This window comes from Fusarium odoratissimum, assembly GCF_000260195.1.
Source record: "Fusarium odoratissimum NRRL 54006 unplaced genomic scaffold supercont1.1, whole genome shotgun sequence".
Classification (NCBI taxonomy): domain Eukaryota; kingdom Fungi; phylum Ascomycota; class Sordariomycetes; order Hypocreales; family Nectriaceae; genus Fusarium; species Fusarium odoratissimum.
In genome coordinates, this window is record NW_022158687.1 from 970,539 (window position 1) to 996,590 (window position 26,052).

The window sequence follows — 26,052 nt, forward strand, 5'->3', positions numbered from 1 at the left end:
TTTAGAATAGGAAGTCTATAATTCCTCGAATCATACTCTGATCTTAAACAAGATAAAAATAATGTTTTATGGAAACTGATGAGTTGTCATGTTGATCTATCACAGCCTTCGTACCAAAGGTTGACTTGTCTGATCGTACGTCTCGAAATGCCATCTTCAAACTCCATCCAAGCCATCTAATGTTTTACCGCTCATGAATCGATCCAACCATGAATTTGACACACCCACCCCCTGGAAGCCTGCATGGCGCTACTGCAATGTATTGCATTTTGACCCCGGACATTCAACCTCGATAGACTTTTTGCCATGAACAGGTGTTACAAGAAATCGTACAGCACAAGCTCAATATTTACTATGAGCAAAGTATACTCTGAGAGAATACGTCCATTCGGAAGCGTCTTGTCGTGTTCGCAACGAGCTTGCAGTACCTAAATGTTCTCAGATATCGATCGAACTGTTAACAAGACTCCCTATCTGAACGCGAGGATCCCCCACGGCATATCAGGTGCAGCCAGTCACAGCTCTTAAACACCCGATGACACTTCTCAAAACATCAAAGGCCAAGGGGGCTGTGCAAGAGGAGAAACAACAATTTGAATCCCAATTTTCGAGCGAGCTCATTCCTCTTTCGTCCGAGACTCCCGAACACGATAAGATCCTCAAGTGTGATCCTAAGGCCTAAGCCCATACAACAAAGCCTAGAACGCCTCCTAGTATCAATATTCTGTCTGTACTGCCTCCAGCTTTGGCCTTGTGGCTATATCTTTTGGCGAGATTGCGGTAAACCTCCGCCCTCTTTACTAGGCTGGGGTCGTCCCGAAACCGACGGCATAGTCTAGTCCAACCCCATATTCAAGGAATGGCCTCGGGATATGGAGCTCACTATGCCGAGCGGGGCTTCGTTTCGTGGGTGAGGCATTGGCCAACTCTTGGTGAGACTATCGTCAATGTCGTCACTTTTGCCAACTCTTGCAATGCCTACATTCCGATACGGGGGGAAAGAGGCAGCTTGTCGTATTGTCTAGTCACGAGATCCGATTCAATGCTGTTCTTGACGAATGTCTTGGATCAACTAAACCCATGCGCCTCAAGCCAACATTAGTCCAGAATATGCCAACATATCGATGTCTTTAGACTAACAACTCCTCAATTTTGCCAAGCTTTACCCAGTGACATACAAAATCGAAATCCTTGCAGGGATATTCAGACGGGCAGTTATCTCAACACCAACTAGAGCCAGAAATTCTTCCCATACCTTCCCGATCTGGAAGTCCAGACATTGACACGGTAAAGGACTTTAGGCGAGGTCTGAGGTGACTCTCAAAATGTCAACTGATCGGTAATCAATGTTGTGGTGTTCTATAATCAAGGTAACAAGACGGTTATGTGAGGATATCCATGGGATTTAGTTAGGGACCTCATTTTATTAACCCAGGTTCCTCATCTAAGTCTAGGTGGTCGGATCAGAAATCTCTCGCAGATGTGACCAGGGTCCAATCGAAAATCCCGAACTCGAATCTAGGCTCAACGCTAATACCAATACCAGAACCTAGTGATATTCTCATCTGTCCGACACCGAGGAATTCAGTAACTCGTCGGCCTCCAAATCCCTAAAGCCCTCCGAAACCAGCAACGCCACAGCGCACAAGCCACCCGCCTCATCCCTGTTCTCAATACCGCCCCGCCGGGAGGCAGCTCAGTTCAGCTCATCCATGCAAGGAACCCAGAGCGCGGACCAGACGTGGCTCAGATCAACAATAACGTCACTTAAGCAAAGCCATTCATGAATCCTGCAATTTGCAATAACCACGCTTGATTCGTGGCTTGGCTTATGGAGATGAAGCCCGTGATTCTACTATGGCGCAGCAGCTGGGCTCGTGATAGTACAGTTTGACGACGTCAGAGGAGAGCTCAGCCCGTGGTCATTGGGCTTTTCCATTGATTCATACAGCGGATACTATACAGATGCGACTAGTTTACAGATTTATACAGCCTCACAGCTAGCTCAAGGCCATCAAGGGTCCAAGCTGCCATGTCGAGCTGGGCCCATAAGCTCCAGCTTCTCCACACGTTTATTTCAGCTCAGCTACCCTAGCTCAGACCCAGTCTATCGAAGCTCAACGCCCAGCTCCTTGACCAAAGCTTTGCGAACATCCTCGTGGAAAGCGACGGCCTCATCGTTAGTCAGAGTCCGCTCCAAGCTGCGGTAAACAATGCGATACGCCATGCTCTTGCGGCCCGTCTTGGGATGCGTGAACTCATCGATCAGGCGCACATCCTCGACCACGTCACCCGCCACGTTACGGACAATTTCCATAACGTCGTTTTCGTGGAATGTGCCCTTGGTGTTGCCACCTGCTGCTGTCGTGGAGCTAAGCCAGAAGGACACGTCCTTGGGGCAGGGAGGATACTTGGAGAAGGGGACGAAGCGCTTCAGGTTGTCGAGATTGTCGGTGACGCCTTCAAACTGGGATAGGAAGCGCTTGTCTTTTGACCAGAAGAGGCGAATGTCGGGGATCTTGAAGAGAAGCATGGCAATGCGGTCGATGCCAATGCCAAAAGCCCAACCCAGTTGGTTAGGTACACCAGCGTTGATGTAGATATCCTGCTTGACCACACCACAGCCCAGGACCTCGAGCCAGTCGCCGGCATAGTAGACTTCTAGCTCCCATGAGGGGCTGGTAAAGGGGAAATAAGCTTCTACCCATCGCATTTGAAGAGGTTCATCCACAAAGTTGGGGTCATCTTTGATCGCAGCAGCCTTGGCCCGGGAGAAGATATCGACAACCATGTTTTCTAGTGACCTCTTGAGATGAGCACCGATGGCCTCGGCCTCGGCAGCTGTATGGTGAGCATCTTGGAGAGGGTTTGTGTCAGGATGCATAGGAGGGTTCGGGTCGTCAACCTTGACTCCATGAACGGGTAGCTTCTCAAAGTCCTTCCATACCGCAGCAGCAACGTCGCCATTGGGAACTTTAGTACGATCCCACGACATTGCACCCTCCATCTGATGGAACACAGGATAGTGACTTCGGTCAATGGCATCTCGCCTGTACACATCGGCAGACACAAGGTATCCCGCGCTCTGGTTAGCTCGGAATGTGTCGGCCTGGTGAGCACTCGTATGTGTTCGTAGTAGTGTCTCGCTATTCAAATAGTATGTATCGGACAGGGCGCGACCGGGATGATTCGCGGGGAATCCTAGCGAGTCGAAGTTCTGAGCTGTCGACACCACAGGGCTGAACTCGTTGTGATACTTGTACGTCGGCTCAGGGAAGTTGGCCTGAATAATCTGGCGGGTGATAGACACAGGATGGTCTTTCAATAGGTGAAGTTTCCTTGTAGTGGCATCGAGGACATTGTCGGGTACATTGAACCATTGAGGATCAGTCTTGATGGTCTGGTCGCGGATAGTCACGGAGCCTGGAGATCCCGTCGGGGGTGCTGCAACAAGGCCGAACCAGTCAGCGAGACGCCCATGCAAGTAATTGACTGGAAGTAGACCGACCCGACGAGTAAGTCCTCACGGCGCAAGCTGTTCGTAGGAGAATAGAGCTCCGGGAAAGCTGGGCGGCTCGCGGGGCAGAAGCCCTCAGGCATCGCATGCCCTGGACGTAGAATCTCATTCTGAAGACTTGTGAAGCTCGACAATTACATCACAGGCCGAACGGGCCACGCAATAGACGCCAATGGCTGATTGATTTATCGTAAATTGAATACTCGAACGCCGAGAGTGGTTCCACGATTGGTTTGTTGTACACCAAAACTGCAAAAATGTTCGGCGTTCGGCCTTACAGCTCCTCCGGATATAACCAACCCGACTCACTCACAATTAACTTCAACTTCAGCTCTTCTCCAACGGCCTCGCATAGCATTATAATCTAGCGCTATCCTTGCTTCGCTTCGGCGACTTGACAGCCGATCCCGCTCCGATTGTCCGGTTACAGTAGCTAAACACCGGGCCAATTGATAACTTTCCGCGATGTCGGTAGCAACAGCTGAGGCTCATGCACTTAAAAAAGCGAACCCTTGCTGTAGTAGTAATCATAACTAACCGACCTTTTTCTTTTTTTCCTTCCCACATCATCCACTTCTCATCTCAACTTGGCCTAACTTAACTTACAAGATAAGTCAAGTTATGGAACCTTCAGTTGATCGGCATTGAGCAGCTTAACTTTAGATAGTCTAAGCTAAACTCGTCCTTTTTTCCCACTCTTACTTTGGCTTGTGAAACTAAAAAACCAACGCACGTCATGGCCACCAGTCAGGAAGCAATGAGCAAAACGACGGAGACGGCGCCTGTAAGGACAGGAAAGGCGACGGCTGATGGGAAGAAGACGACGATAAGATATCCCTTTTGGTTTGGCGGCAGTGCCAGTAGCATGGCAGCTTGCGTTACACATCCTTTGGATCTTGGTACGTTTTGCGATCTCGAAATATGACGAAATTCAGCTAACATTGAACAGTCAAGGTAACTCTTCACAGGTGTCTCGTAATAGCATAACAAACTCTTACACTCTTCTAGGTTCGTCTTCAAATGCGCACAGGCAATGCGCCCAAGAACATGGTCGGCACGTTCGTCCACATTCTTCGTCACGATGGTCCCCTCGGTCTTTACAGCGGCATATCCGCCTCTCTACTACGCCAGATGACATATTCAACCGTGCGATTCGGCGTTTACGAAGAGGTCAAGACACGTCTTACACGCCGTAACGAAGGTCGCGATCCATCTTTTATGACACTCGTTGCCCTAGCCGCTGGATCTGGTTTCGTAGGAGGTATTGCTGGAAACTTTGCCGATGTTCTCAACGTGCGCATGCAACATGATGCTGCGCTTCCCCCTGCTGAGCGCCGAAACTACCGTCATGCTTTTGACGGTATGGTTCGTATGGCGCGTGAGGAAGGGCCTAAGAGCATGTTCCGTGGATGGTTGCCCAACAGTGGCCGTGCCATGTTCATGACTGCTGGTCAGCTTGCCAGTTATGATGTCTCGAAGAGTTTGCTTCTCCAGTATACGCCCATGGAGGATAACCTCAAGACTCACTTTACTTCTTCTTTCATTGCTGGTCTGGTCGCTGCTACTGTAACAAGCCCTATCGACGTTATCAAGACTCGTGTTATGTCTTCAGCATATGATCACAACATCCTGCACCTGATTCGCGACATTCACCGAACTGACGGTCTTATGTGGATGTTTAAAGGCTGGGTCCCCAGCTTCCTCCGACTCGGACCGTACGTACCTCCTTTCTCTGTATCAAATCCCACCTAACGCTTTCGCAGACAAACTATTTGTACATTTGTCTTCCTAGAGATGCACCGAAAGGCCTACCGCAAGGTTAAGGGGTTGGATACTAACCTGTAGACTTGACATGACATGATAGACCAGGAAGATGGGCATGTTTTGGCGTTGTCGTTTCGTCGTTTCGTCACTCAAGAGCGGTGATCATCCTGTTGGCGTTACTGCTTTGTTACTCAAGATCTCTTACACGAGCTTCTTGTGTGGGAACCTGTTTTGTAAAACACACTCAGCATAGAAGAGGACAGGGGCGGGTATAGAAGTTAGCATTGTCGTTCAGAGCACTAAAATGTATACGTCGTACCATGATTTGTCTCCTGAAAAAAAGATCCCATTCTAAGACCGTGCTATGCTGTTTTTTTTTCGAGACTGTTACTAGTTTCCAGATCACCTCCTGTTTATACCTCCAAACCTTTCTTGATTACGAATTGCCTAACCCATCAAACGCCTCTGTTCCTTACTGCCAAGAGGATCCTCCGTACGGTGTTGTTCCGTAGGCTGTCATGCCACCTCCGTACGCCGTCTGGCCGCCGCCACCACCATAAGGCGTAGTGTACCCTCCATCCTGCCAAGGTGTGGTACCGCCGTCCATGTTCATATCAGGACTTCGAGGACCATCGAACTCAGCTTCGTCACCGCCATACTTCCTCGGGTCTAGGCCCTTGAGAAGACCACCGATCTTTTGTTGCAAAACTCTGATACCGTTTTGCACGATTTGGTCGGGTTCCATGCTCCCTGATGTTTCAACCTCGAAGTAGAACCTGTTTGGAACTGCATCGTAATCAAAGGGTTCGCCTTCTTGAGGAGGCTCTTCCCACTCAGCATATTTGCTCTTGGGCCTGGAGTACGACGTTAGCCATAACCTAGGGACTTGTTCATAGAACTCACCATTCAACAGCAGGGTCTGTGTCGTTTTCAAACCACCAGTCAATATGGTGCAGCTTGTTATGAGGATCATACTCAAAGCCGACCGCAGATGTAGGCATCCACTTGGCGTGCTCCTTTGCGATTCCCTTCTTGGCAATGCAGCTAATCTTCAACTCTTGGCCCTTGCGCAGTTTCGCGATCAAGCAGCCGTAACCCTCTGGATCTGTGATCACTGGGCTTCCCACTCCATTCATATGACGACCATCCACCACCAGATCCCGCGCATACACCTTCATAATTTCGTCGGACGTGCACTTCGCGTGCAGTGTCAGAGTGACACTGCATTGTTCGCAGTACTGCTCGCAGTCGCAGTCTCGTGAGTAGTTGAGCTCGTCAACTCCTTTTGAGTCGAGAGGAATCAGGCCCAGGCGGTGGGCGATGAACTCGTCGGCCAGCACGGAGCTGTTGGTCTCGATCTCGACCAGGTCAATGGCGATCGTGGGCACTTCTGCCTGGATAATTCGCCGCACGGCATTGGCGAAAGCAAGGTTCGTCTTTGATAGCTCGAAATCGACGTGGGTGTGATCGGCCTGAGTCACATCAAATCACATCAGTTGAGTGTCCCCCGAAAGAAAAAGGGTTCGGGAGCCTTCTCATACCGCAGAGATCTTCACTTGGGGCTGCTCTGGCTCCCCATCCATCACCATCGGGTCATAATCCATTCCATCCATATTTGCAAGCGTCGCGCGCCTGAAAGAATCAACTAGCAGAGTAGGCGCAGTGTCGCGAGTAGCAAAAACCGTTATTGGAAGATTGACGTGCGGAAAGGAAAAAGGATTGGAAACTGCGAGGATCAAAAGGTGAAGGCGTAAATGGAATAAAGAGGGTGAGTTTTCGCAACAATGCGAACTGAGGCCCTGACTTTAGACGTGCATATGCGATCTGCTGGTGTACCTGGCTCGTGCCCGGAATATTAGTAATCCCCCTCTTATCGTCCGGTTTGACAAGGGTACTTCAGCGATAACAGAAAAAAATATCCATTGCTTCAGTCCCCGCCAAAATCACCAGCCTCGAGAACAGCTACAGTCAATAAAATCAACTTTACAGGGCCATTCGACATGAAGATCAAGGCCCTCAGCCGCTCCGTGTCGGCTCAACAAGCAGCCGGCTCAGATGTTACAAAGCAACCACGAAACCTCGATTCCGCCCTCCATCCTTTTGAGCGCGCACGCGAGTACCAGCGAGCCCTCAATGCCGTCAAGCTCGAGCGAATGCATGCGCAGCCTTTCGTAGGCCAGCTAGGACGGGGTCATGTCGACGGTGTCTATTCCATCGCCAAGGATCCCAACTCTCTTGAGCACTTTGCAAGTGGTAGTGGTGACGGTGTTGTCAAGGTTTGGGACCTAGCCGATAGAGACGAGATATGGCATGCGACAGCTCATGAGAATATCGTCAAGGGTCTAGAATGGACTCGCGATCAAAAGCTCTTGACCTGTGCGGCCGATAGAACGATCAAGTTGTTTGACCCTTATAACACACCTAGCGAAGCGGCCCCTATATCATCATGGCTTGGAAATGGTGCTTTTACCAGCTTGTCGCACCATCGCTCCAAGAACTCGTTTGCTGCTGCTTCTAGTGTGATCAACATCTACGATCTCGAACGTCACACCGCTGCGCCTGAAATTCTCAAATGGCCTACATCTGTCGACACCATCACTGACGTTGCCTTCAATTACGTCGAGACTTCAATCTTGGGATCATGCTCCAACGACCGCTCCATCGTCATCTACGACCTCCGCACATCTACACCTGTCACAAAGACCGTCCTCAAGTTCGCCAGCAACCGCCTATCTTGGTCCCCTATGGAGGCTTTCAACCTGGCTGCTGCTTCTGAAGATCACAACATCTACCTCTTCGACATGCGCAAGTTTGACCGTGCTCTCAACGTTCTCAAGGATCACGTCGCCGCCGTCATGGATGTCGAATGGTCGCCCACTGGTGAAGAGCTTGTATCCGCATCTTGGGACCGAACCGTTCGTCTCTGGAACCGAGACCGCGGTCACTCGCGAGATATCTACCACACCAAGCGTATGCAGCGTGTTACAGCAGCCAGCTGGACCCCTGACGCGCGCTACATTCTCTCTGGATCCGACGATGGTAACGTTCGACTCTGGCGCGCCAACGCCTCACGCCGTGAAGGTGTCAAGTCAGCTCGTCAACGACAGGCCCTGGAGTACAATGAAGCTCTTATCGAGCGTTACCAGCACATGCCTGAAGTTCGCCGCATTCACCGTCACCGTCATGTGCCCAAGGTCCTCAAGAAGGCCGGCGAGATTAAGGCTGAGGAGCTCAAGAGCATTAAGCGCCGTGAGGAGAATGAGCGTCGTCATACTAAGAAGCAATTCGAGAGACGCAGGGGAGAGAGAGAAAAGATGATTCTGGCGAGAGAGAAGTAAGGGAAGTGCAACAAGTCTTACAGTTGCAGCAATGAGAAAAGTTCAGTGGGATTACAAAGGCACGGAAGGGCATTGCAAGGCGTTCGGGTCGTCTATTTATGGGTAATCTAGATGACTTTATTGAAGAATATACCATTCGTGATTCATAGACCAAACCTCAGTCCAAGATGTCACAAACATTTAACCTTGATTTGATCTAAGCAGGGCATCAGATAGGCAACAGACTGAAGGAAGATACATATAGAAACGTGAATTTCTTATAACTATCAGATCTAGACAGTAAAAGATCCCTTTCGAACAAGCACTCAAAACTTTAAGTTTCCCATGAGCGTCATATCCGTCGGCGTGAGCGTCGTGCTGTGTATCTATCCATCACATTCCAAATCCCATCTAAGAATCTCTCTTCGTTCCTTCATCGCCCGCGGCAAGGAGACAAGGGATAAAACACAACACGTAACACCGTAGGTCGAGACCAACAGCTTCCAAACATAAGCTGGTACATGACTCGACCAGAACCGCCCAAATCCATACAGTCTCGATCATTTAACATGAGGAGAAACCTTGCTCCCAAAACGCCTAAATGAAATAGCCGATGCGAATAATTGCGTCGCAACATCGGAGGTGTCTCTTTATCAATCGAACGGAAAACGCCAGCCCTTCCTTTGTTGTTTTGTGTATGATGCCATTCCGTTCCATTGATAGTGTGGATAGTCCCTCTTTTTGCGCGTCATTCGTATAATATCATACCCCGCTATAACGCCAAAGGAAAAAAGTACATGAAGGAGATGCCAAATCGTAGTAGTTAGAGTAAATATGTTGTACAAGCCGGTTGATTCCGGCAAATAGCCGGAAACGATTAATGCTGTGGCTTGATGATGCTGTTGCGGGCCGTCTTTGTAGGTTTGTAGTTGGGGAGCTCGTCAAACCAGCCCTGGTCTTCGTTGTATCGGTAAGCATGGAAGTCAAGGCCGTAAGGCTTGGGCTCAATAGAGTAGAGCATGCCAAGGGGGATGTCCATGTCTGTGATGTCCGCCAGGGACAGGTCCATGAAATAGGCCATCAGGACTCTACAGACAGAGCGATGTCCAATGATAAGAAGATGATCTTCAATGCGCTCAACCTCTCGAACCATGTCGCGCAGACGACTCACAACCTGCAGATAACCTTCACCCCCGACTCCAGGATAGATGTAGTTGAGCTTGTCCTGCGCTCGCTTGGCAAATTCCTCGGGCTCCTTCTGTGCGATTTCCGCATATGTCATACCCTCGAACTGGCCCGAGTTCATTTCGTTAAGCATTTCCCAGTTCTTTACATCGTAATCATCGTCGGCCTCGAAGTATTCAGCTGTGTCCACGCTGCGATCGAGCATCGAAGTCCAGACACAAAAGTTCTTGTCCTCAATCTCCCGGTACATCTCAGGGTAGGGGGGTGTGTTGTCACCGGGCACAGGAGGGAAAGTAGCCTGAGCTTTCTTGCTCTTCTGCTCAATAAGCCAGTGCTTGCGCTGATAAGTTATGAAGTTGTGAAGAGCTTGGCCGTAGCAATGGCCGCGCTCCGTAAGCGGTGAGTTTCCACCCAATCTTCCAAGCTCGTTATCGACACTCTGACCATGTCGGGTAATCCAGATCTGTCGAGGGGCAAGATTGAAGCTAGCGAGGTAAGTGCTAATACCACTGCTGAGGAAACCCTTGAGACGGTGCTGGATCAGTTTTCGGCCAACATCAATCATCTACAATTTGGTCAGCTTCTGATGGTCAAAATCGTGGCGAACTCCACAAACCTGGATGTATTGCAAGTCGTGCTTTTCCTCGTATTCACCAAGAGGAACGTACGCACTCTCGTATGCAGCGACTCGCTTCTTAAAATCTTCCAGTGACTTCTGAGGGTCCTTGTCACGATAGTCAGGACCAGACAGCTTCAACCGCATATTCGCCTCGAGAAGAGTAGGATCTTGACAGATACTCTCAATGAAAAGAATACCCAGCTTAGGCTCCCTCTGCTTAATGCGGTTGGTAATGTTCTTTCTTCGTTCAATAGTGCTGTTTGTGGCATCAAGAATGCCGACAGCGCCGCCTCCATCGAGAAGGTAGTCCAACAGCTCGTCCAAAGTATCCATAGCACACTGCTCACGCATGGCCGCGGCAGTTTGGTTCTTGGGATCAAAGAATGTAGCGGACTGGTCCACCTCGGATTGAGCGGCATCGTTCAAATCAAGCTTCTCCGGCTCAGCCTGCTCGGGGCCAAACGGTGCCGGGTTACCATTTAGCAAAATGGAAGCCGCATGCACAGGAGGATCCATGTGTTCCGGCTCAGGCTGCAACTTTGGGTGGACAGAAACTCTGCGTCCGGCAGCTACACGTCTTCGGTTTCCGACATTGAAAATGCGAGAATCATGCTGCTGCCAAGAAAGATACCTTTGAAGCTTCTTGGTGATGTAAGACTTTCCTCGGGCCGGCAAGCCAACCATGACAATAACAAGCTTTGCGGCAACATCACGAGAAGGAATTCTTCCATCGGGTGAGACTCTTGACCGGGTCATGCCCGGGATGTTGAGCGTTGTCGCATGTGGCCGGACTCGTGGTGTTTGATGTCCAGAATTCTGTCGTAGCGGAGGACTATTTCCATACGTCAATTGAGGGGTTCTAAAAGCGGGATCGCCAGTACTAAAAGGGCCGAAGGTGGTGGATATGTGGTTCGCGACCCCAACTGTGGAAAAAAAGAGAAAAAAATGACGGCACTTACATGCGTGGCGAGCTCGGCGCTGTTGAAGTGACGCTTCGCGCATATGTGGGGGTTTCGGTCAAATCGTTTAGCGATCGCAGTGCCACAGCCAACGAGGAAGGTGCATTTGCTGGAGGAGGAAGATGGTCATGGTCACCATCTGCTGGTGGAGGAAGAACCGCGTAGTTATTTGGGTTGTTTGGATTCGAGGAAGGGTCTGAAGTTGGGTTTGACGTCGGATTCGAGCTAGGATTCGATGTAGGTGGTAGAGAATTTGAGGATGTCTGTTGCGCTGCAGACGAATGTTGCGCTGGCAGCGCTGGCGAAGGAGGTGATACACCGAGGAGGTTATGCATCACAGATTTTAACAGTCCGGACTGTTTTGATTGTCGGCGACCTGCGTCTAGATTTTAGATACGTTTATGGTTGATTGTTCGGTGTCTTGGAGTGCTAGATGCGATCGGGTAGGTATAAGGGGTTCAAGTTATGATAAACAGAATTGAAACAATTTGATTTGATCAAACAACAACAAGGTAGCAATGGATGTCGAAGATCTTTTGGAGATTCAGAGTTTGTATGAGGAGAAGAAGAGAAACAAGAAAGATTGGATGTGTAGCAGCAGTTGAATGGCTAATAAAGCATGAGAGAATGGCAGGGCAAATACGTAGTCATTGTTGGAAGGAGCTGTTAAGAAACAAGGCAAGGACAAGGAAACTACGGCCATGTACGTACCTGCAGGGGCCACCGGAATCGCTGAAGGCATCTGAGTAACGAGGGAGACTAAACTCCAAATCGAGCAATTGGCGACAGGTTCTGACTCTTCAAGAAACACGTCGACCAATAAACAATGAAAATCGCCCCAGTAAGGCCCGGCGTAGTGGTCCACAGGGGGCTCCTCAGTGGACTTTGGTGTGTGTTTCCTTTGAGGGAGGGGTCCCTTTTCCTCCGCTGTTGTACCTTTCAGTGGCGTCAATCTGTTGGGGTGCTCGGGGCGTCCACTAGCTTCGCTTTCTTGACCTTTGACCGGAGGTGAGTCTGAGTCGAGTAGAGTCTTGGAGAGGTGAGGTGAACTGAAATGATGGACGGTAGAGTGGGAGGGCCTCCACCAGGTCGCATGCAGCCCAGTCCCAGTGCAGTTGGAGGCTGACTTGGAGGTCTTGGGGGTGTCGTCGTTGGTGGGCTCGGTGGTGCCGTGCCGCGACTAGCAGTGGGGAAGAATGCAGGACCCTAAAAAGCTGCGGTAGTGGCGCTGGCTGTTGCTTGCTGGCTTCTTCACAAGCTTAGCCTAAGCTAATGTCGTCCAGGTTCAGGTAAGGTTGGCTTGGAGTGGGAGTGGAGGGTCTAATCCCGCGGGAACTTGTTTGAATCGATGGATGCTGGGTAGGTGGTTTGTTTTTGTAAGAGCCCGGGCCCTGATGGGATAAAATGAAGTTGAGGTCTGGCTTGATAGAGATCTTTCCTTTTTTGGAGTTGTTGAGTTTGAGCCCTTGCCCTACTGTTTTTTTCCAGTCTCTTGGTGTTCGGTGTCAATGAGTCGATAAACTCCGTGTGTTGTAACGTTCTGTGTTGTTATTGTGCTGTGCTGTATGCCTCGTCTTCCTATAATCTAAGCTAAGGCTTGTTGCTTCGTGTGCTTGGCGCAGTCGTCTTTTCCTGTCTTTTTTGCTGGTTGTGTCTGTCTGTTATACGTCACCCAGAATAGGCTGCGCCCATTAGAGGGTCTGCAGATCGAAACGCAGCAGGTTGCAATTATTATACTGGTAGCCTCGAAATGTGTTGCTTGGGTATTTCGGTTGCCCTGACTAGGGTTGCTGGTACGCTTGAAAGAATATCAGGAGAGCGACGAGGCAATGTGAGGTGATGTGAGCCCAGGTGGTTGAGGGCCCGTGTCGGTGGTTTTATTAACGGACGGGCGAGAAGCTGGAGCCCCGAGTAAATGGCCGCAGGGTCAAGTCAAAAGTCAAACCCCCCCCAAATGCCCAGACAGGCACCTCAGGCTTTGAGCTAACTAAGTGTGCGGGAAAATCCATTTCTACTGTACCGCAATGTAAATTTCAGGGCTAAAGTGTAGGAATAGTCAATTGTCAAAAACTGTATGTACCTATGGTGAAAGCCTGAAAGGTCAGAAAGTCAAGCCAAGGTGTGTCTGCTGGCCTAGGGATAGTGGCTCGTGAGACTCGTCGCCCTTGGGTGGCGCTGCATTACATTGGATCGATCCCTCGGTCTTGTTTGTGCCGACTTACATCTTACATCATTGGACTTTTCTAACCAACCAGCCAACCTCAGCTGTGCATCCTACACACCAACTGGCTTTCAGGTACAGGATGCCCTGCGACTTTGCATCAAGATCCCAAGTCACTTTCACCCCCTTTTGGGTTTGTATACGAAAGCACGTTCCACACAGACAACAAATATAGGCTCATTCTCAACAATATGGTCTGGTTGAGGTACTGTATGTGCATCTTAAATGAAATAACGTGTCCCGGGGCCCGAGATCCTTGAGCATATGTACCGCCCAGCTGGGCCTCCTTTACTTTAGTTCAACACCTGCCAGCTCCTTCAATTAATCATGTACCGAGAATCCCGCCACATAATAATATAGTATGGCATGTCGTGGCCTTGCGTGTCCAGGACAAGGTTGTTCAAATCTACGACATCTGGCGGTATCACAAATCCGAGATATGCTGCATGTATTTTCAACGCACCTCTCGGATTCGTCCCTTTCGAGTAAATCTGGCGGCTGAGTTTCAAGGACTTCGGATTCACGACTCCGTGGCCATTTTTGGTTCTTTTTGTTAACTCTACCTACACAAGATTCCAGTAGGTATGATTTTCACAAGCCCCCAAAATCCGCCAAGCTTTTTGGCTTTGGGCGGTTCGATAGAGCCTTTGAGACACGGAACGGTGGCGCTTGGCCCTTGCTGGGACACTCGTACCAATGAATCTCTAACTCACCGAGCTTGATCTGTGTCTTGTTGTGCTGGTGCTTGTCTCTCCTGAAGCTGTTGAGGGCTGGAAGGGATAAAGCTTGTGAATTGGTCGCCATTAGTCTCCTCTGAATTTCAAAACGTTGCAAATGACATCGGATGCGCGTCAGTCGACAGCCCAGTCCTGGTCGAACACATGTTCTTAAACAAATGCTAAAATTTGATTTTTAAATGTTTATTGGAACTGCAAATATCACCCGTTAAAGTGTTTCTCTTACAACCAAAACCTTGCTTGGGTTATACGACAGGTCTATTTCATATAAACTGTCGTCTCTGATGATAGACTTCTCTTACAGAAAATCAGAGCTCCAGGTACTAAGCTTGGGTCTCTTTCATCCATGGATGCTTTTTCCCCTGCAAGCCACACTAACGCATTCATCCTGTCTAGCCAGTCAACTTGTCCTGTGTCTGAGTATCAAGATCATCACTCTCAGAGCGGAAGCGAATCTTGAACGCTTGTCACAATGAAATTGTGATTTTCAAGCTTAAATTTCATGTCTCTCATCTCGAAAAAAATATGCACTCAATCCGGCGGTACTTTAAACCCCCGAACCTCTGTTCGCAGCTATGCATGGCACCCCTACCAAGCATACGCCGTCTTAGACCACATCAAGTCAAGCTCCAATAGTTCTTCTCCTCACTCAAAAAACAGACGCCGAGCTACTGCAGTCCAAGGCCTTCTTCTCCAGCGCTGGAAGCTCCTACAAGGTATAAGATCCTTGCTTCCTTTCACCTCAACCCAAAAGGAGTCATCCCTAGTGCAGCTTTCTCCGATCTCGCCGCGGGGGAACCTTCACAAGCAAAGCGAAGCGAAGCAAGCGATGAGCAAAAACTAAACTCGCTTCTGCAGATGCATTGCATGAGGGGGACAGTCAACTTACCCCCACCGTTATCTTTCGTCTTCTTGTGGTTTCTGCAGTTGGTAGAGATACAGAATTACCCTCACAAATGCGTAAGACTTGGTCGTATTGCAAAAGAGGCGCCTCGTTTTCTCTCATGCGACATGTGAGATTCGATTCGCGGCTGAGCTGTCACCGTCACCGTCACTCTCACCCTGACCTTGCTTTACAGCACAGTCCTTGGCTCCTTGCTCGTGTCCTTTCGTCTCATCGCCTGGTGAGATAGAGGTGAGACCAGTAATGCGACAGTCATCTCGCATGAATGCCGTCCAATCTATCATTCCATCCCCTTTCAACTCCTATTCCACTACGAATCATGTTTACCCGTGGGCGCTTAGGCGTCACGAATTCGTCCGTGGGGTCCCAGTCACCTTTTTGTCTCCCCGGCGCACTGGCCCTGAATATCATTCGAGCAAAGCCTTGGATATCATAAACTATGAATCAAAAGCCTTGCCGTTGCGCCGCTGTCCCTGTCTTTTCATGGCTTGATACGGGTCTCAGTATGACTCTTATCAATCATGCGAATATTACACGACCGTGGCTCTGTTGACTGCCTTTCTTATTTTGTCCGTGTTTCATTCATGTCTATCGAACCATGCATCATGACACCTCAAGCAATGAGACTCCTTGTCCTCGACTTTATTGATTGCCATTATTAGAGAGCACAGGCCAGGACTGTAACGCGGGGATGGTCCCGATAGGCCATTTCTCTTGTTGCTCGGCTTTTCTGGCCTTTTGTCTCATCGTACATGTACTGAACTGTGGCTGGCTTGCTTCTCAGTGACCTATCGTCAGTAATGCATGGACACTGTTGTACAATGCCCCGTGACAACATGTAAGCTCTTTATGCTCAATTCCAACGATCCTATTATTCTCCGACTCCTGAAACCAAGTCTTGGTTCGGCGACTACGAGTACGATGCAAGACTGTAGTGTTCTTTTATTTGTTACTGTCGATCAAGCGCGGTCAATGCATGCTACGGGCTAGGGACCAGTATTGCTGTTATTCTAGGTGAGCCCGTGTAAGTGCCAAGGTGAATTGGACTGCCGCCGGATGTTCTATCCTGTAGTCCCGAAAACCGTTCCCAAAACTCCGAATTATGGCTCTGGTAAAATGCTCTCATCCTGGGCCCCCGAAAGAGTATGCTTGGGGCGCACAGCGTGTGACGTTTAGAGGACGTTCAGCCAGGCTGTGAGCTGTACGTACGTTGGGCATTGTAAGCAGCCGAAGCAACATGATAGCTCACTTTGATTGACGGAGCACCAAACACTGCCTCTTTACAGTATATGCAGGCAATCGTCTATCATGTTCACTTGTGTAGCTGGCCCCATTTAGTACTTCACATGCCATGATTGTAGCTGCAGCCTTGATCGGTTGACAGGTACGCCGGTGCGTCGGCATCAGATGCTTTACGTGGAGTGATTTCTCCGCATATTCAAAGTACGGGGGATGCAAGATCAAGTTGCCAAAAGAGGCAGCCTTAAAATCCATTCACCACGAAAGCGGCCATTCATGTCTCTATGGTGATATTCGGAGGCACATCCGAACCAACGGGATGGCTCTTCTTTAACATAACATCTGGTGGGGAGACGCGGGGTTGATATGGCATGTTTGTCTCGCATGGTACTCTGAAATAAGTGATTGTAGAGACATAGTTATGTATGAACTTCATGTGATGGTTGTTTTGCACTTGTAAGTTAATCGAATGTCAAAGCTCATGATTGTGTTGTTATGCTAAACCCTTGGTATGTTCAGTTGGATGACAGCCATGTTGCCTTGCTGTTACCTGCCTCACGCGGACGGAATGACTGCCCAATACCCGTAGCCAAGACTTTGGGTACCAGTCAGCAAGCTGTGAAAGAAAAGCTTTGAATCACAAGAATTGCCTGGTGTATTGTATTGTCTCACACAATGGTGGTGAAGCAAGTCGAAGTGTGTAGGGTAAGCTGAAACAAGTGGCTTACAGATCCCTAGCCACATATGTAGGTCCCCACCACGATTGATCCACAGTGTTGACAGAACTTATCATCAACTTCAATGCCAACGAGTTGATGGGGATACAGGACTTTCTGAAGGCATAGTCCAAGTGGACAATACAGAAAAACACGACAACTCCCATGTCGATGTTTCGTGTACTTACGAAGGGAATTTAGGCGTGGAAAGCTCGATCAAAGCTGCTCGCGATCGCAAAAGGACTCTGTTTGTAGCAGGCCTTTTGAAGATCCTGCCAAGGCAGTGAAAGAGTTGATTCATTTGGAAAGTGAAAGCGAAAAGCTCATTCATTCACAGCCTGGAATAAATAACGAACAACTGGCCATCTAACTACGGAAGTAGATATTGTCAAAGAAACTGCTAGTTATTGGGCGTTACTGCAGACATTTACTTGACAGTTTCTTGCCAGCCGCTGCCACTGCCAAAATCAAGTGCAGAATCATTCACCTCGGATGGTAGCGAAACACGCACAAGACTTGTTCATTAGGCCTCCATCTGATTGCAAGATCCTTTCTCTTCTGCTTTCAAACACTTCTCTATCTTTGATCTTTCATACCCAGAGACTTGTTTTCGAAGAACATAGTAAAGGGTAAGTGCCCACTGCAAATGGTTGTCATTAACCTGAGCTAGTTGGGGATAGTCACTAATAAAAGCAAATAGGAGAAAGAACGAGAAATACCTTAGGAGAGTCGGAAGTGAAGAGTGGTGCGCTCTTGCCTAAATTCGTCCCAACTTGCGCCTTCTTTCGTCACGAGACCTTGCATCATAACAACATCCGTCGTCTCTTCATCATCTCCTTCAAACTCAACTCTCAACTCTCTCTTCTCAACGCGCGACTAATCTTGGAAACTTCGCCATCATCTACCGTAACACTGCTGCAACCCCGAAACGGCGCGCTTACTTCCATCCGAGTTCTTCACAGGCACGAAGACCACGTTTAGTATGTCGTGAACTTACAAAATCTGCTTGGTTCGGTAGCTGACCGCAGTTCACAGGCGATACCCAGGGCTGCAGATGGATGCAACTCAAGACAACTCGGCTGCCGGGCCTTCTAGTGAGGTCTGCCAAACTCCTGAGCCTGTTGAGGCGTCTGCGCCCCCAAAGACCGAACATCGCGGCCCATCCGAGATTCTCTCAAACCCCTTGATTGATGACTTGAAGGAAGGACATACCCGCCGTGGTGTCTTGATCCCCCTCAAAACAACCCAGGAGGTTCGGCAAGATCACACAATCACTCATGCGTACATCACGCGGGCACCTACCAAACAAGCCAACGATGTCATCACGTACGCCATCCTGCAGACCCTGACTGTGCCAAATAAAATGATGGGTTTGATACTAACTACTGAAACTATATAGGGCCTTGCGTAACATGCGACCAGATGATAACAGCGCTAACCCCCTGCCTCATCTGCGCAGATGCTCCAAGCCCGGTGATCTTCCCGCCCACCTAAAGACTCAGTTCATGAATGACAGTGCAGTTGGACGCCAAATCCATACAGCTAAATCAACATGGATTTACATCATAATTGGGGAAGTTAAAGATTTCACCCGAGAGGAACTGGCGGAGGTTCTTTCCATTGTTGAGGGCGCGGAGACCGACCTCTTCATCGAGAAGATCCCCATCCCACTACTCGCACCAACATCTCAAGTACAAGCAGCCATGTGGTCTTCTCAATTTTGGCCAACAGTATATCGGAAGAACAACCCTTTGGGTCCGCACCCTAGTATAGTAGCCCGGGGAACTGAAGATATCAAGGACGACGCCTCCGTGTGGATGGCACTAGCCCATCGTGTTGCTTTACAAGCTAAAGAAACCGGGATCGGCGAAGCTGTCGGAGCTGTGATTGTCCAGAGGGAGGGAGGAAAAGTCGAACTAGTCGGCGTTGCTGGAGATGCTCGCTGGCACCAGGAGTGCGGCCTGCTGGAGGGTACCAGCAACCCCATGACGCACTGTGTTGTTCGTGCTATAAGCATGGTCGCCCAGAAACTTGTCCGACACGAGAGACGAGCCGCTGGCCTGCCTTTCACGGCACCTAATCTCGAATATGACGCATTTCAAGACGGCCCTTTGCTCGAGATAGAGAAGCAATGCTTCGAACAAGAGCATCCAAACAAAGACGGTTATCTCTGCCACGGGCTCGAGCTTTATGTTACCCATGAGCCTTGTGTGTCCTGCTCTATGGGCATTCTTCACTCTCGAATGGGAAAGGCTGTTTTCGCTACACACATGCCTCACAGCGGAGGATTGAGCTCAGACGATCGTCCGGATGGAGGTGGACGAGGACTGGGGCTCTTCTGGAGACGAGAGCTCAACTGGAGCTTGATGGCCTGGGAATGGGAACGTGATGGCGTACCCAACTTGCCTCCTCTTGACCCCATCACTCATGTTTAGGATTACCACCTCCGAGGTCGATATGAGACTCATCGGCTCCGTTGCTATACACGCGAAGCTAAAGTGACAGCAAAGCTCCCAAAAAGCAATGATAGAGTATTACATGCCGCACGATACTGCCCATGGACAACAATGATCCAGGCCGACAACATGATTACGATTATCTACCACTGGCTGGCAGGGCACGTTTTATGGACTTACTTACAGCTGTTACATTGGCTGGACAACACACAAAGGGTTTAGATAGCTCTTTACATACCAGGTGAGGAGTCGATTAACAACTATTGGCGTTGGTCTTGTAACAATAGCTTGGGCATGGAGGAGAAAGCATTGGAAGAAGTTGGACGTGGAACTCATTGTAGCATGCTAGGTTCATTTACGCAACATGATATGTATCAATTAACTTTTTGTTGTCTGGAATATTGTCTGCCTCCTGGTCAGCTTTGCATTAACTCATTGATGTATGTACCTCAGTTACTAAAAGAGCGCCCGATGTGGATGGACCCTTGCTCCACGCGCTTCAGGACCTGCCCCTCTTTGTATCCGTGCTGCACCCTGCACATTTGACCTTTTAAACCAAACAACCCATAGCCTTTACAAAGAAGCTCGCCAGCTCCGTGGGTCTTTCGAGATTATCGATAAGCAGGGGGCAGTTTTGTCTGTTTGTTGCTACTTTGATCATCAACATGCATCTTCTATGACTCGTTGGCCGCCGATTTCCCTCTTGTGCCGTCGTTTGTCGCGACAGTCCTGGCATTGGAGTTAACGCTGCATATACGGCCACCCGTAGCTTCACGAGCTCTGTCAAAGAACCAGCGGACCACTACGGCAGGTATATAGGCGCTTCGCGACGACCTGCATCTGCACCTGCCGCGAGCAGAGGATCTGTTGACCTATCGATTTTCAACTTTATCCTCACTTCCCCCACGTTCAGGGCATTCGATCGAGACAGTTGCAGCACCGGTTACGCAGATCCTCTAGACGAACACGACGCCGAAATGGTTAAGAAGCGCAACGCCCCCAGTGGTGGGTTCGGGGCAGGTTCATCGTCCAAGATGAGGAAAGCGGCAAAAGGTACAAAGTTCTACGCTGTCAAAACGGGAAGGGAACCTGGCATCTATCTGAATTATGAAGCTTGCCAGGCACAAACGACCGGGTTCCCAGGTGCGCAATGTGAGTAGCAATCCTACGCAAAAGCTCAAAACCTAGGCTGTTGCAAATAGATTAATTGACCATTATCTAGTCAAGTCATTCCTAACAAGAGAGGATGCCCAGGCCTATATCGCGGGCAATGAGACCCCATCGGCGGCTGACGGCCCTCCGAGGTTCTATGCCGTGGCCGTAGGCCATGTTCCAGGTATCTATGCTACCTGGGATGAGACCCAGCCACAAGTCACAGACGTCACTGGACCCAAGCACAAGAGGTTCAAGACGCAAGAAGAGGCGGAGAACTTCATTAGAGATAACGCCAGCCCCGAGACTTGCCGACGTCTGGGTATATCACTTGAGAAACCGCAAGAGTACACTGGGGCTGCTTTTGAACCTGTAGAAGCATCTACCAAAAAGCTCAAGGCTGAGCCTACCCCAGCCCCAAAAGCAGCACCTCGCGCCGAGCCTAGTCGTGAAGAAAGTGGAAATTTACTCAAGATTTGGACCGACGGCAGCAGTCTTGCCAACGGCCAGGCTGGCTCTCGTGCTGGTCTTGGAGTTTATTTTGGTCCCAATGACAAGCGTAATCTTGCGGAGCGTCTTCCTGGTGAGCCTCAGACTAACCAGCGTGCTGAACTGATGGCGATACTTCGGGCACTTGAGATTGCGCCTTCAACACAGGACGTTCAGATTGTGTCTGACAGTCAGTACTCCATCAAGTGTGTGACACAATGGGGCCTCGGTTGGGAGAAGAATGGATGGAAGAATGCGGCAGGGGGCGAAGTCAAGAACCAGGACCTTGTACGCGGCGTGTTAGCGAGGATAAAAGAACGGGATGCAGCCAGGTCAAAAACCTCTTTCCAATGGGTGAAAGGACACGCCAGTGATTACGGCAACCACCGAGCAGATGACCTGGCGAATGAAGGGGCCAGAAAGTCTCCAGTTGCTTGACCGGGATCTTCCCAAGAAATTCAGTCTGCTACGAGAATGTAGCTCGTCTATCTGGGAGAGGACTTTGCTCCAATGTTTCTGGAGCTATTTGCCGGGTCTATTTTGCCCGAGGTTGTCAAAACGCCTGAGCTTGAAGGCAGAGGTCTATTAACCCTTGTGGCCTGGGGGGGACATTTGGAGTCTGCTCGGCTCTCTTTATTACTATGGTGTCCTTTTGGTTTGTTTCCTTTTGTAATGATACCTGCCTGATATAGCTCATATCGGGCCACGAATGATTCAAACTTAATCATATTCATACCCCTGCTCACGATAGAGGGTCCTTGAACTCTTGTCTTGGTGATGAGATTCACGATGATGTCGTTCGAGCTCTCTATTTGTCTCTATGAGCTGCTCTAGTCTCATGATAAGTATTTTTTTTTTTCGTATACTCTCAACTAACAGTCTCCCCTTAACTCTGCTGTGCGATGTCCCTCATATAATAGAGGAACTGTTGATGCGGCTATTACAGGACAAAATCAATGGGTCACTTTTGGACACAATCTTAAGAGAAGCTGGATTAAGCAGCGCAGGTCTCTATAGATACTTAAACCAATGGTGAGACGAATTGCGGCGCTCTCGGGCATCCCTCACTTCTGGTAACTAGTTGTCAGGTAGGTAAGGCTGCGAGTCGATGACATGATACGATTTATGCCGAGAATATTTGCCTGTGAGGGTATATATCCCCATAAACTTCCTTTTCGACGTTCCCCAACCATGGTTCTAGTCGCGTCATACGCTTGCGTTCACGGCAAGCTTGTCTCCTCACATGTTTTCTGGGAACGGTGAAGTTCAAACCTATTCGACTCCTCTCTTCGGCTCTATTTATATATTTAAATTAATCCACCAATAGCCAACCTGGTATTACTTGGTGCTGTCTGGTGATTTCGAGTTGATATTCAACAGCGAGTTAAGCGATTGTCCAACTTTGATCACGATAGGACGATTAGATCCCGTTCGACGGGGGTTGAATACCACTTTCTCAGCTTTCTCAGCAACAGGGACAGGGCTATCGTCGTAAAAGTTCCTGGGGTTACTCTTTGCGGAATAGCCAGGATATATGCTTTCATACTAAAGAGACTCGTTGCCCTGTTCTCCTCTACAGCGTTTATACAATACGACACACTGAGTTTACATGACACGACAGCAATCAAATGGCACGGGGCTGCCCGGATGTCGGTTCTCCAGTCTTGAGATCCCCTGGTCTACATATAATGTGTACAGCTCAAAAGAGAATATAATGCCGTTACCTGCTGCTCTCGTCTCGGCGGACACGTTCTGCGAGACAACAACTCAAGATGCGTCTTTTCAGCAGAGTCGTAACCGCCGTCGTCTTGCTTCAGCAAGCCTACGCATTCAGTCCGCGACAAGTAACGCACTTTGAAACTTCACCGAAATCTCGTCTAGTCACACGGGATGACGACACGACGGGCGTTATTGGGGGTACATTCGACCAACTGATCGATCACGACAACTCTTCCCTTGGAACCTTCAAGCAGCGGTACTGGTATAGCCTTAATTATGCGAATGGCACCAACCCCCCTGTCGTGTTCATATCCCCCCCAGATGCTGAGGCTGAACAAGTGAAGTTCTGGTTGCACGATGACTATGTCATTGGTGGCATGATTGCACGACGCATTGGAGCTGTGATGCTGCTGCTTGAGGGTCGATATTTTGGTCAATCGTCGCCATATCAGCAACTCACGACTGAAAATATGAAGTACTACACTGAGGATCAGATTATGCGCGATAAGATATACTTCGCTGAAAATGTCAAACTACCATTTGCGAAAAATGGGAGCGCCAGGCCGGCCAAGGTGCCCTGGGTTCATACAGGATGCTCGGGGCAGGGAAATCGAGTCTTGTTCACGCAGAAACAGTATCCAGGTACATTCTGGGCAAGTTGGGCGTCAAGTGCACCACCACAAGCGATTTCTGACTACTGGAGGTATTTTGACGCTGCCAAAGCATATTTGCCCAAGAACTGTACAGCAGATGTCGAGAAGGTCATTGAGCATCTGGACAATGTCATGCTTCACGGTAAGATAACGCCGGACTTTCGAAAAGCACCATGGTACTAATACACTCGATAGGCTCAGCAGATGAAATCCAGCAAATTAAGGAAGACTTCGGGGCTCCTGACCTCAAACACAACGATGATTTTATGAACCTCCTCAACTATGGACCGCAGTCTTATCAGGGCGCTTCTTTACGCATACACGATACGTGGGAGTTCTGCGACTACGTCGAGAATGCCGTTGGCTTTATAGACAAGTCTAAGCTTCCAGGCTCAGGAGGTGTTGGTCTAGACAAGGCGCTGGCAGGATATGCCCGCTGGACCAAAGAGGTCTGGATCCCTGGAAAATGTGAGGAACGAGGTCCCTGGAAGGGGGTGACCAACACGGGCTGCTTCAACTTTGGTGACGCTGACAGCTTGGTTTACGCCAATAAGACGTTGGCCAGTTCAGGCATTGCAGAGACGCTGCAATTCCAATGGCTCCTCTGTAACGAGCCTGAAGAATACTGGCAGACGGGTTCACCAGAGGGTACACCGACACTGGTCTCATGCTTGGTGAACAGGGAGTACTTCAGGAAGACATGTGCGCGTTATTTCCCTCCCGGCCCTAGTGGAGAGACCTACGGCCTGGCCAAGGGAAAGACGACAGAATCATGGAACGCTCACTATGGAGGCTGGAGCGACCCTTCTCCGTACGTGAAGAGGACTGTCTTGGTTGATGGTCTGTATGATCCTTGGCGGGCAGCGGGATTTGCTTCTTCACAAAGACCTGGAGGCGTGCTCGGCAACAGCACCCACATCAGACACTTTTTGAACCCCTTGGGCAATCACTGTACTGATACGTTTCGCAATGCTGGTACTATTTGGCCAGAGGTCAAAGCCATCCAGGAGGCTGGCATTGATCAGATTGAGAAGTGGGTCGCAGAGTTTCCCAAGAACAGGTAAACTTTAGGGGAACGAAAGACGTGGGTGTATGAAACGGCTCAGGGAGTTTGGTGGTGAGAGCAGAGTGTGATGAGGAGGTTGAATCGCTGATCGATGCTGCTAGTGACTCCGAGGACTTATGATAGACGATCGTGTAAGTCGAAGCCTTTTATCTAAGACATGCCAATAAAGGGGGATAAAAAAAACTCTATTCCCGCGTCTAGAATCTAATCTTGAACTTGACAGTTCATCATTGTCTTGGACTTGCTTTTTATTTCTTCTTGTTCTGTATCTCCTAGACCGCCACTTATACCGCGTTGGTTGCTGTATCCCTTGCGTATAACCTCATTGGCTTCTCAATGATGCAAAGCTGGCTTGACTAGTCCTTTCAACTGGGAGTATCAGAAACATGCATAGACAATCATTAAGAGCTGTCTCGAAAGACGTACTAGAACCAATCAAGCTGAGTCTAAACAGCCTGAGGATTTCTACCAGTTAATTCCTATCCTGCCATCCCGCAACGTGCGGGCGTTGACTTGACGCAATTAGGCGCCCTTGCCTTGAATCGTTATATGCAGAATGTCTGATAAACGCTAGTATCTCAACAAGTGTCTCTTATGTACTGACCCCTCGTATCACCAAGAGGAACCGTTATCTGGTGGCGCACAGCATACAATTCACTCTTGACCAATGCTACGCTGTGTAGGCCACCGAGATGTCTATGTTCAAGCCAAAGCCACAAACCCTTCTGTCTCTTGTTAATGTCTAGTCCATTTAGGGACACGCGGCAAATGCTGTATGAAACAGGGGTTTCCGGTATGAGTTGTTGTTGCACAGCATGCAACCGTTGACGCTCAGATAACGCACCTCGATCACGTATTCCGGGCCATTCCAGAGGCAATTTCCCCTCGAAGTGGTTACTAAAGAAAACTACCACACGTCCTTTTTAACCACTATCGTCCGGGATGTTTCCGTAACTTTTTGTTATAGATGCAAGATTGCGGCTGCAACTATACCAATTGGGTCAACATTCAACCACGCCTCGCCAACCTTTTGAGGCACACTGAGAGATAATGCGGTACAACCACCAACCATATCAAAGCCAAATATGGGCTTTTGGTTACATTCTACAACAACGTTCGGCCGCGAGGATGCGACATCGGAAAGTTTTGATGTGGCTTTGCGGTTCCTTGGGTATGATGTGAGCGACTTTGCCATCTTTGATATGTGCTGATAGACGATCCACCTCCGGCTACACTCCGAGTAGTTGGAGTGGGAGAGAAAACACCTCAATTATCCCTCCTAATCTCTTTCTTTACTCAATTGAATCAACTCTGCAGCAAACGAGGCGTTTCTGAATAG

The 26,052-nt window shown here is 49.3% G+C and overlaps 8 protein-coding genes across 11 annotated transcripts; 5 read left to right on the top strand and 3 right to left on the bottom strand.

Annotated features, from left to right (window-relative positions):
* Window positions 1–208: 208 nt before the first annotated feature.
* FOIG_00360 (uncharacterized protein) lies at window positions 209–5,642 on the top strand. Of its 2 annotated transcripts, XM_031196456.1 has the most exons (4): window positions 209–4,416; window positions 4,467–4,471; window positions 4,526–5,232; window positions 5,281–5,642. In XM_031196456.1, the coding sequence occupies exons 1-4, from the start codon at window positions 4,254–4,256 to the stop codon at window positions 5,360–5,362; spliced, it is 957 nt and encodes a 318-aa protein (XP_031072223.1). In that variant the 5' UTR covers window positions 209–4,253; the 3' UTR covers window positions 5,363–5,642. The 2 variants fall into 2 exon arrangements, with proteins under 2 accessions (XP_031072223.1, XP_031072224.1); XM_031196457.1 differs by having other exon boundaries at window positions 4,467–5,232.
* On the bottom strand, window positions 1,819–3,835 carry FOIG_00361 (phenylalanyl-tRNA synthetase). Its single transcript, XM_031196458.1, has 2 exons — window positions 3,509–3,835; window positions 1,819–3,444 (listed from the first exon to the last, which is right to left on the bottom strand). Exons 1-2 carry the CDS (start codon window positions 3,624–3,626, stop codon window positions 2,108–2,110), a joined length of 1,455 nt encoding a protein of 484 aa, XP_031072225.1. The 5' UTR covers window positions 3,627–3,835; the 3' UTR covers window positions 1,819–2,107.
* On the bottom strand, window positions 4,847–7,198 carry FOIG_00362 (DNA-directed RNA polymerase II subunit RPB3). Its single transcript, XM_031196459.1, has 3 exons — window positions 6,823–7,198; window positions 6,185–6,753; window positions 4,847–6,135 (listed from the first exon to the last, which is right to left on the bottom strand). Exons 1-3 carry the CDS (start codon window positions 6,892–6,894, stop codon window positions 5,754–5,756), a joined length of 1,023 nt encoding a protein of 340 aa, XP_031072226.1. The 5' UTR covers window positions 6,895–7,198; the 3' UTR covers window positions 4,847–5,753.
* On the top strand, window positions 7,066–8,851 carry FOIG_00363 (uncharacterized protein; the record flags this gene model as incomplete). The annotated part of the gene is made up of 2 exons (XM_031196460.1): window positions 7,066–7,113; window positions 7,213–8,851. 2 exons carry the CDS (start codon window positions 7,066–7,068, stop codon window positions 8,617–8,619), a joined length of 1,455 nt encoding a protein of 484 aa, XP_031072227.1. The 3' UTR covers window positions 8,620–8,851.
* On the bottom strand, window positions 8,690–13,495 carry FOIG_00364 (6-phosphofructo-2-kinase). Of its 2 annotated transcripts, XM_031196461.1 has the most exons (4): window positions 12,073–13,495; window positions 11,362–11,737; window positions 10,400–11,234; window positions 8,690–10,348 (listed from the first exon to the last, which is right to left on the bottom strand). In XM_031196461.1, the coding sequence occupies exons 1-4, from the start codon at window positions 12,101–12,103 to the stop codon at window positions 9,476–9,478; spliced, it is 2,115 nt and encodes a 704-aa protein (XP_031072228.1). In that variant the 5' UTR covers window positions 12,104–13,495; the 3' UTR covers window positions 8,690–9,475. The 2 variants fall into 2 exon arrangements, with proteins under 2 accessions (XP_031072228.1, XP_031072229.1); XM_031196462.1 differs by having other exon boundaries at window positions 11,362–13,357.
* A 3,635-nt stretch (window positions 13,496–17,130) lies between these two features.
* Window positions 17,131–20,082, top strand: FOIG_00365 (uncharacterized protein). 2 transcript variants are annotated; one of them, XM_031196464.1, is made up of 4 exons: window positions 17,131–17,807; window positions 17,879–18,158; window positions 18,214–18,504; window positions 18,578–20,082. In XM_031196464.1, exons 3-4 carry the CDS (start codon window positions 18,233–18,235, stop codon window positions 19,611–19,613), a joined length of 1,308 nt encoding a protein of 435 aa, XP_031072231.1. In that variant the 5' UTR covers window positions 17,131–17,807; window positions 17,879–18,158; window positions 18,214–18,232; the 3' UTR covers window positions 19,614–20,082. The 2 variants fall into 2 exon arrangements, with proteins under 2 accessions (XP_031072231.1, XP_031072230.1); XM_031196463.1 differs by having other exon boundaries at window positions 17,145–17,827.
* Window positions 20,083–20,148: 66 nt separating this feature from the next.
* FOIG_00366 (uncharacterized protein) lies at window positions 20,149–22,068 on the top strand. Its single transcript, XM_031196465.1, has 2 exons — window positions 20,149–20,786; window positions 20,857–22,068. The coding sequence occupies exons 1-2, from the start codon at window positions 20,612–20,614 to the stop codon at window positions 21,711–21,713; spliced, it is 1,032 nt and encodes a 343-aa protein (XP_031072232.1). The 5' UTR covers window positions 20,149–20,611; the 3' UTR covers window positions 21,714–22,068.
* A 737-nt stretch (window positions 22,069–22,805) lies between these two features.
* FOIG_00367 (uncharacterized protein) lies at window positions 22,806–24,934 on the top strand. Its single transcript, XM_031196466.1, has 2 exons — window positions 22,806–23,789; window positions 23,843–24,934. Exons 1-2 carry the CDS (start codon window positions 23,048–23,050, stop codon window positions 24,709–24,711), a joined length of 1,611 nt encoding a protein of 536 aa, XP_031072233.1. The 5' UTR covers window positions 22,806–23,047; the 3' UTR covers window positions 24,712–24,934.
* The last annotated feature ends 1,118 nt before the right edge of the window (window positions 24,935–26,052 follow it).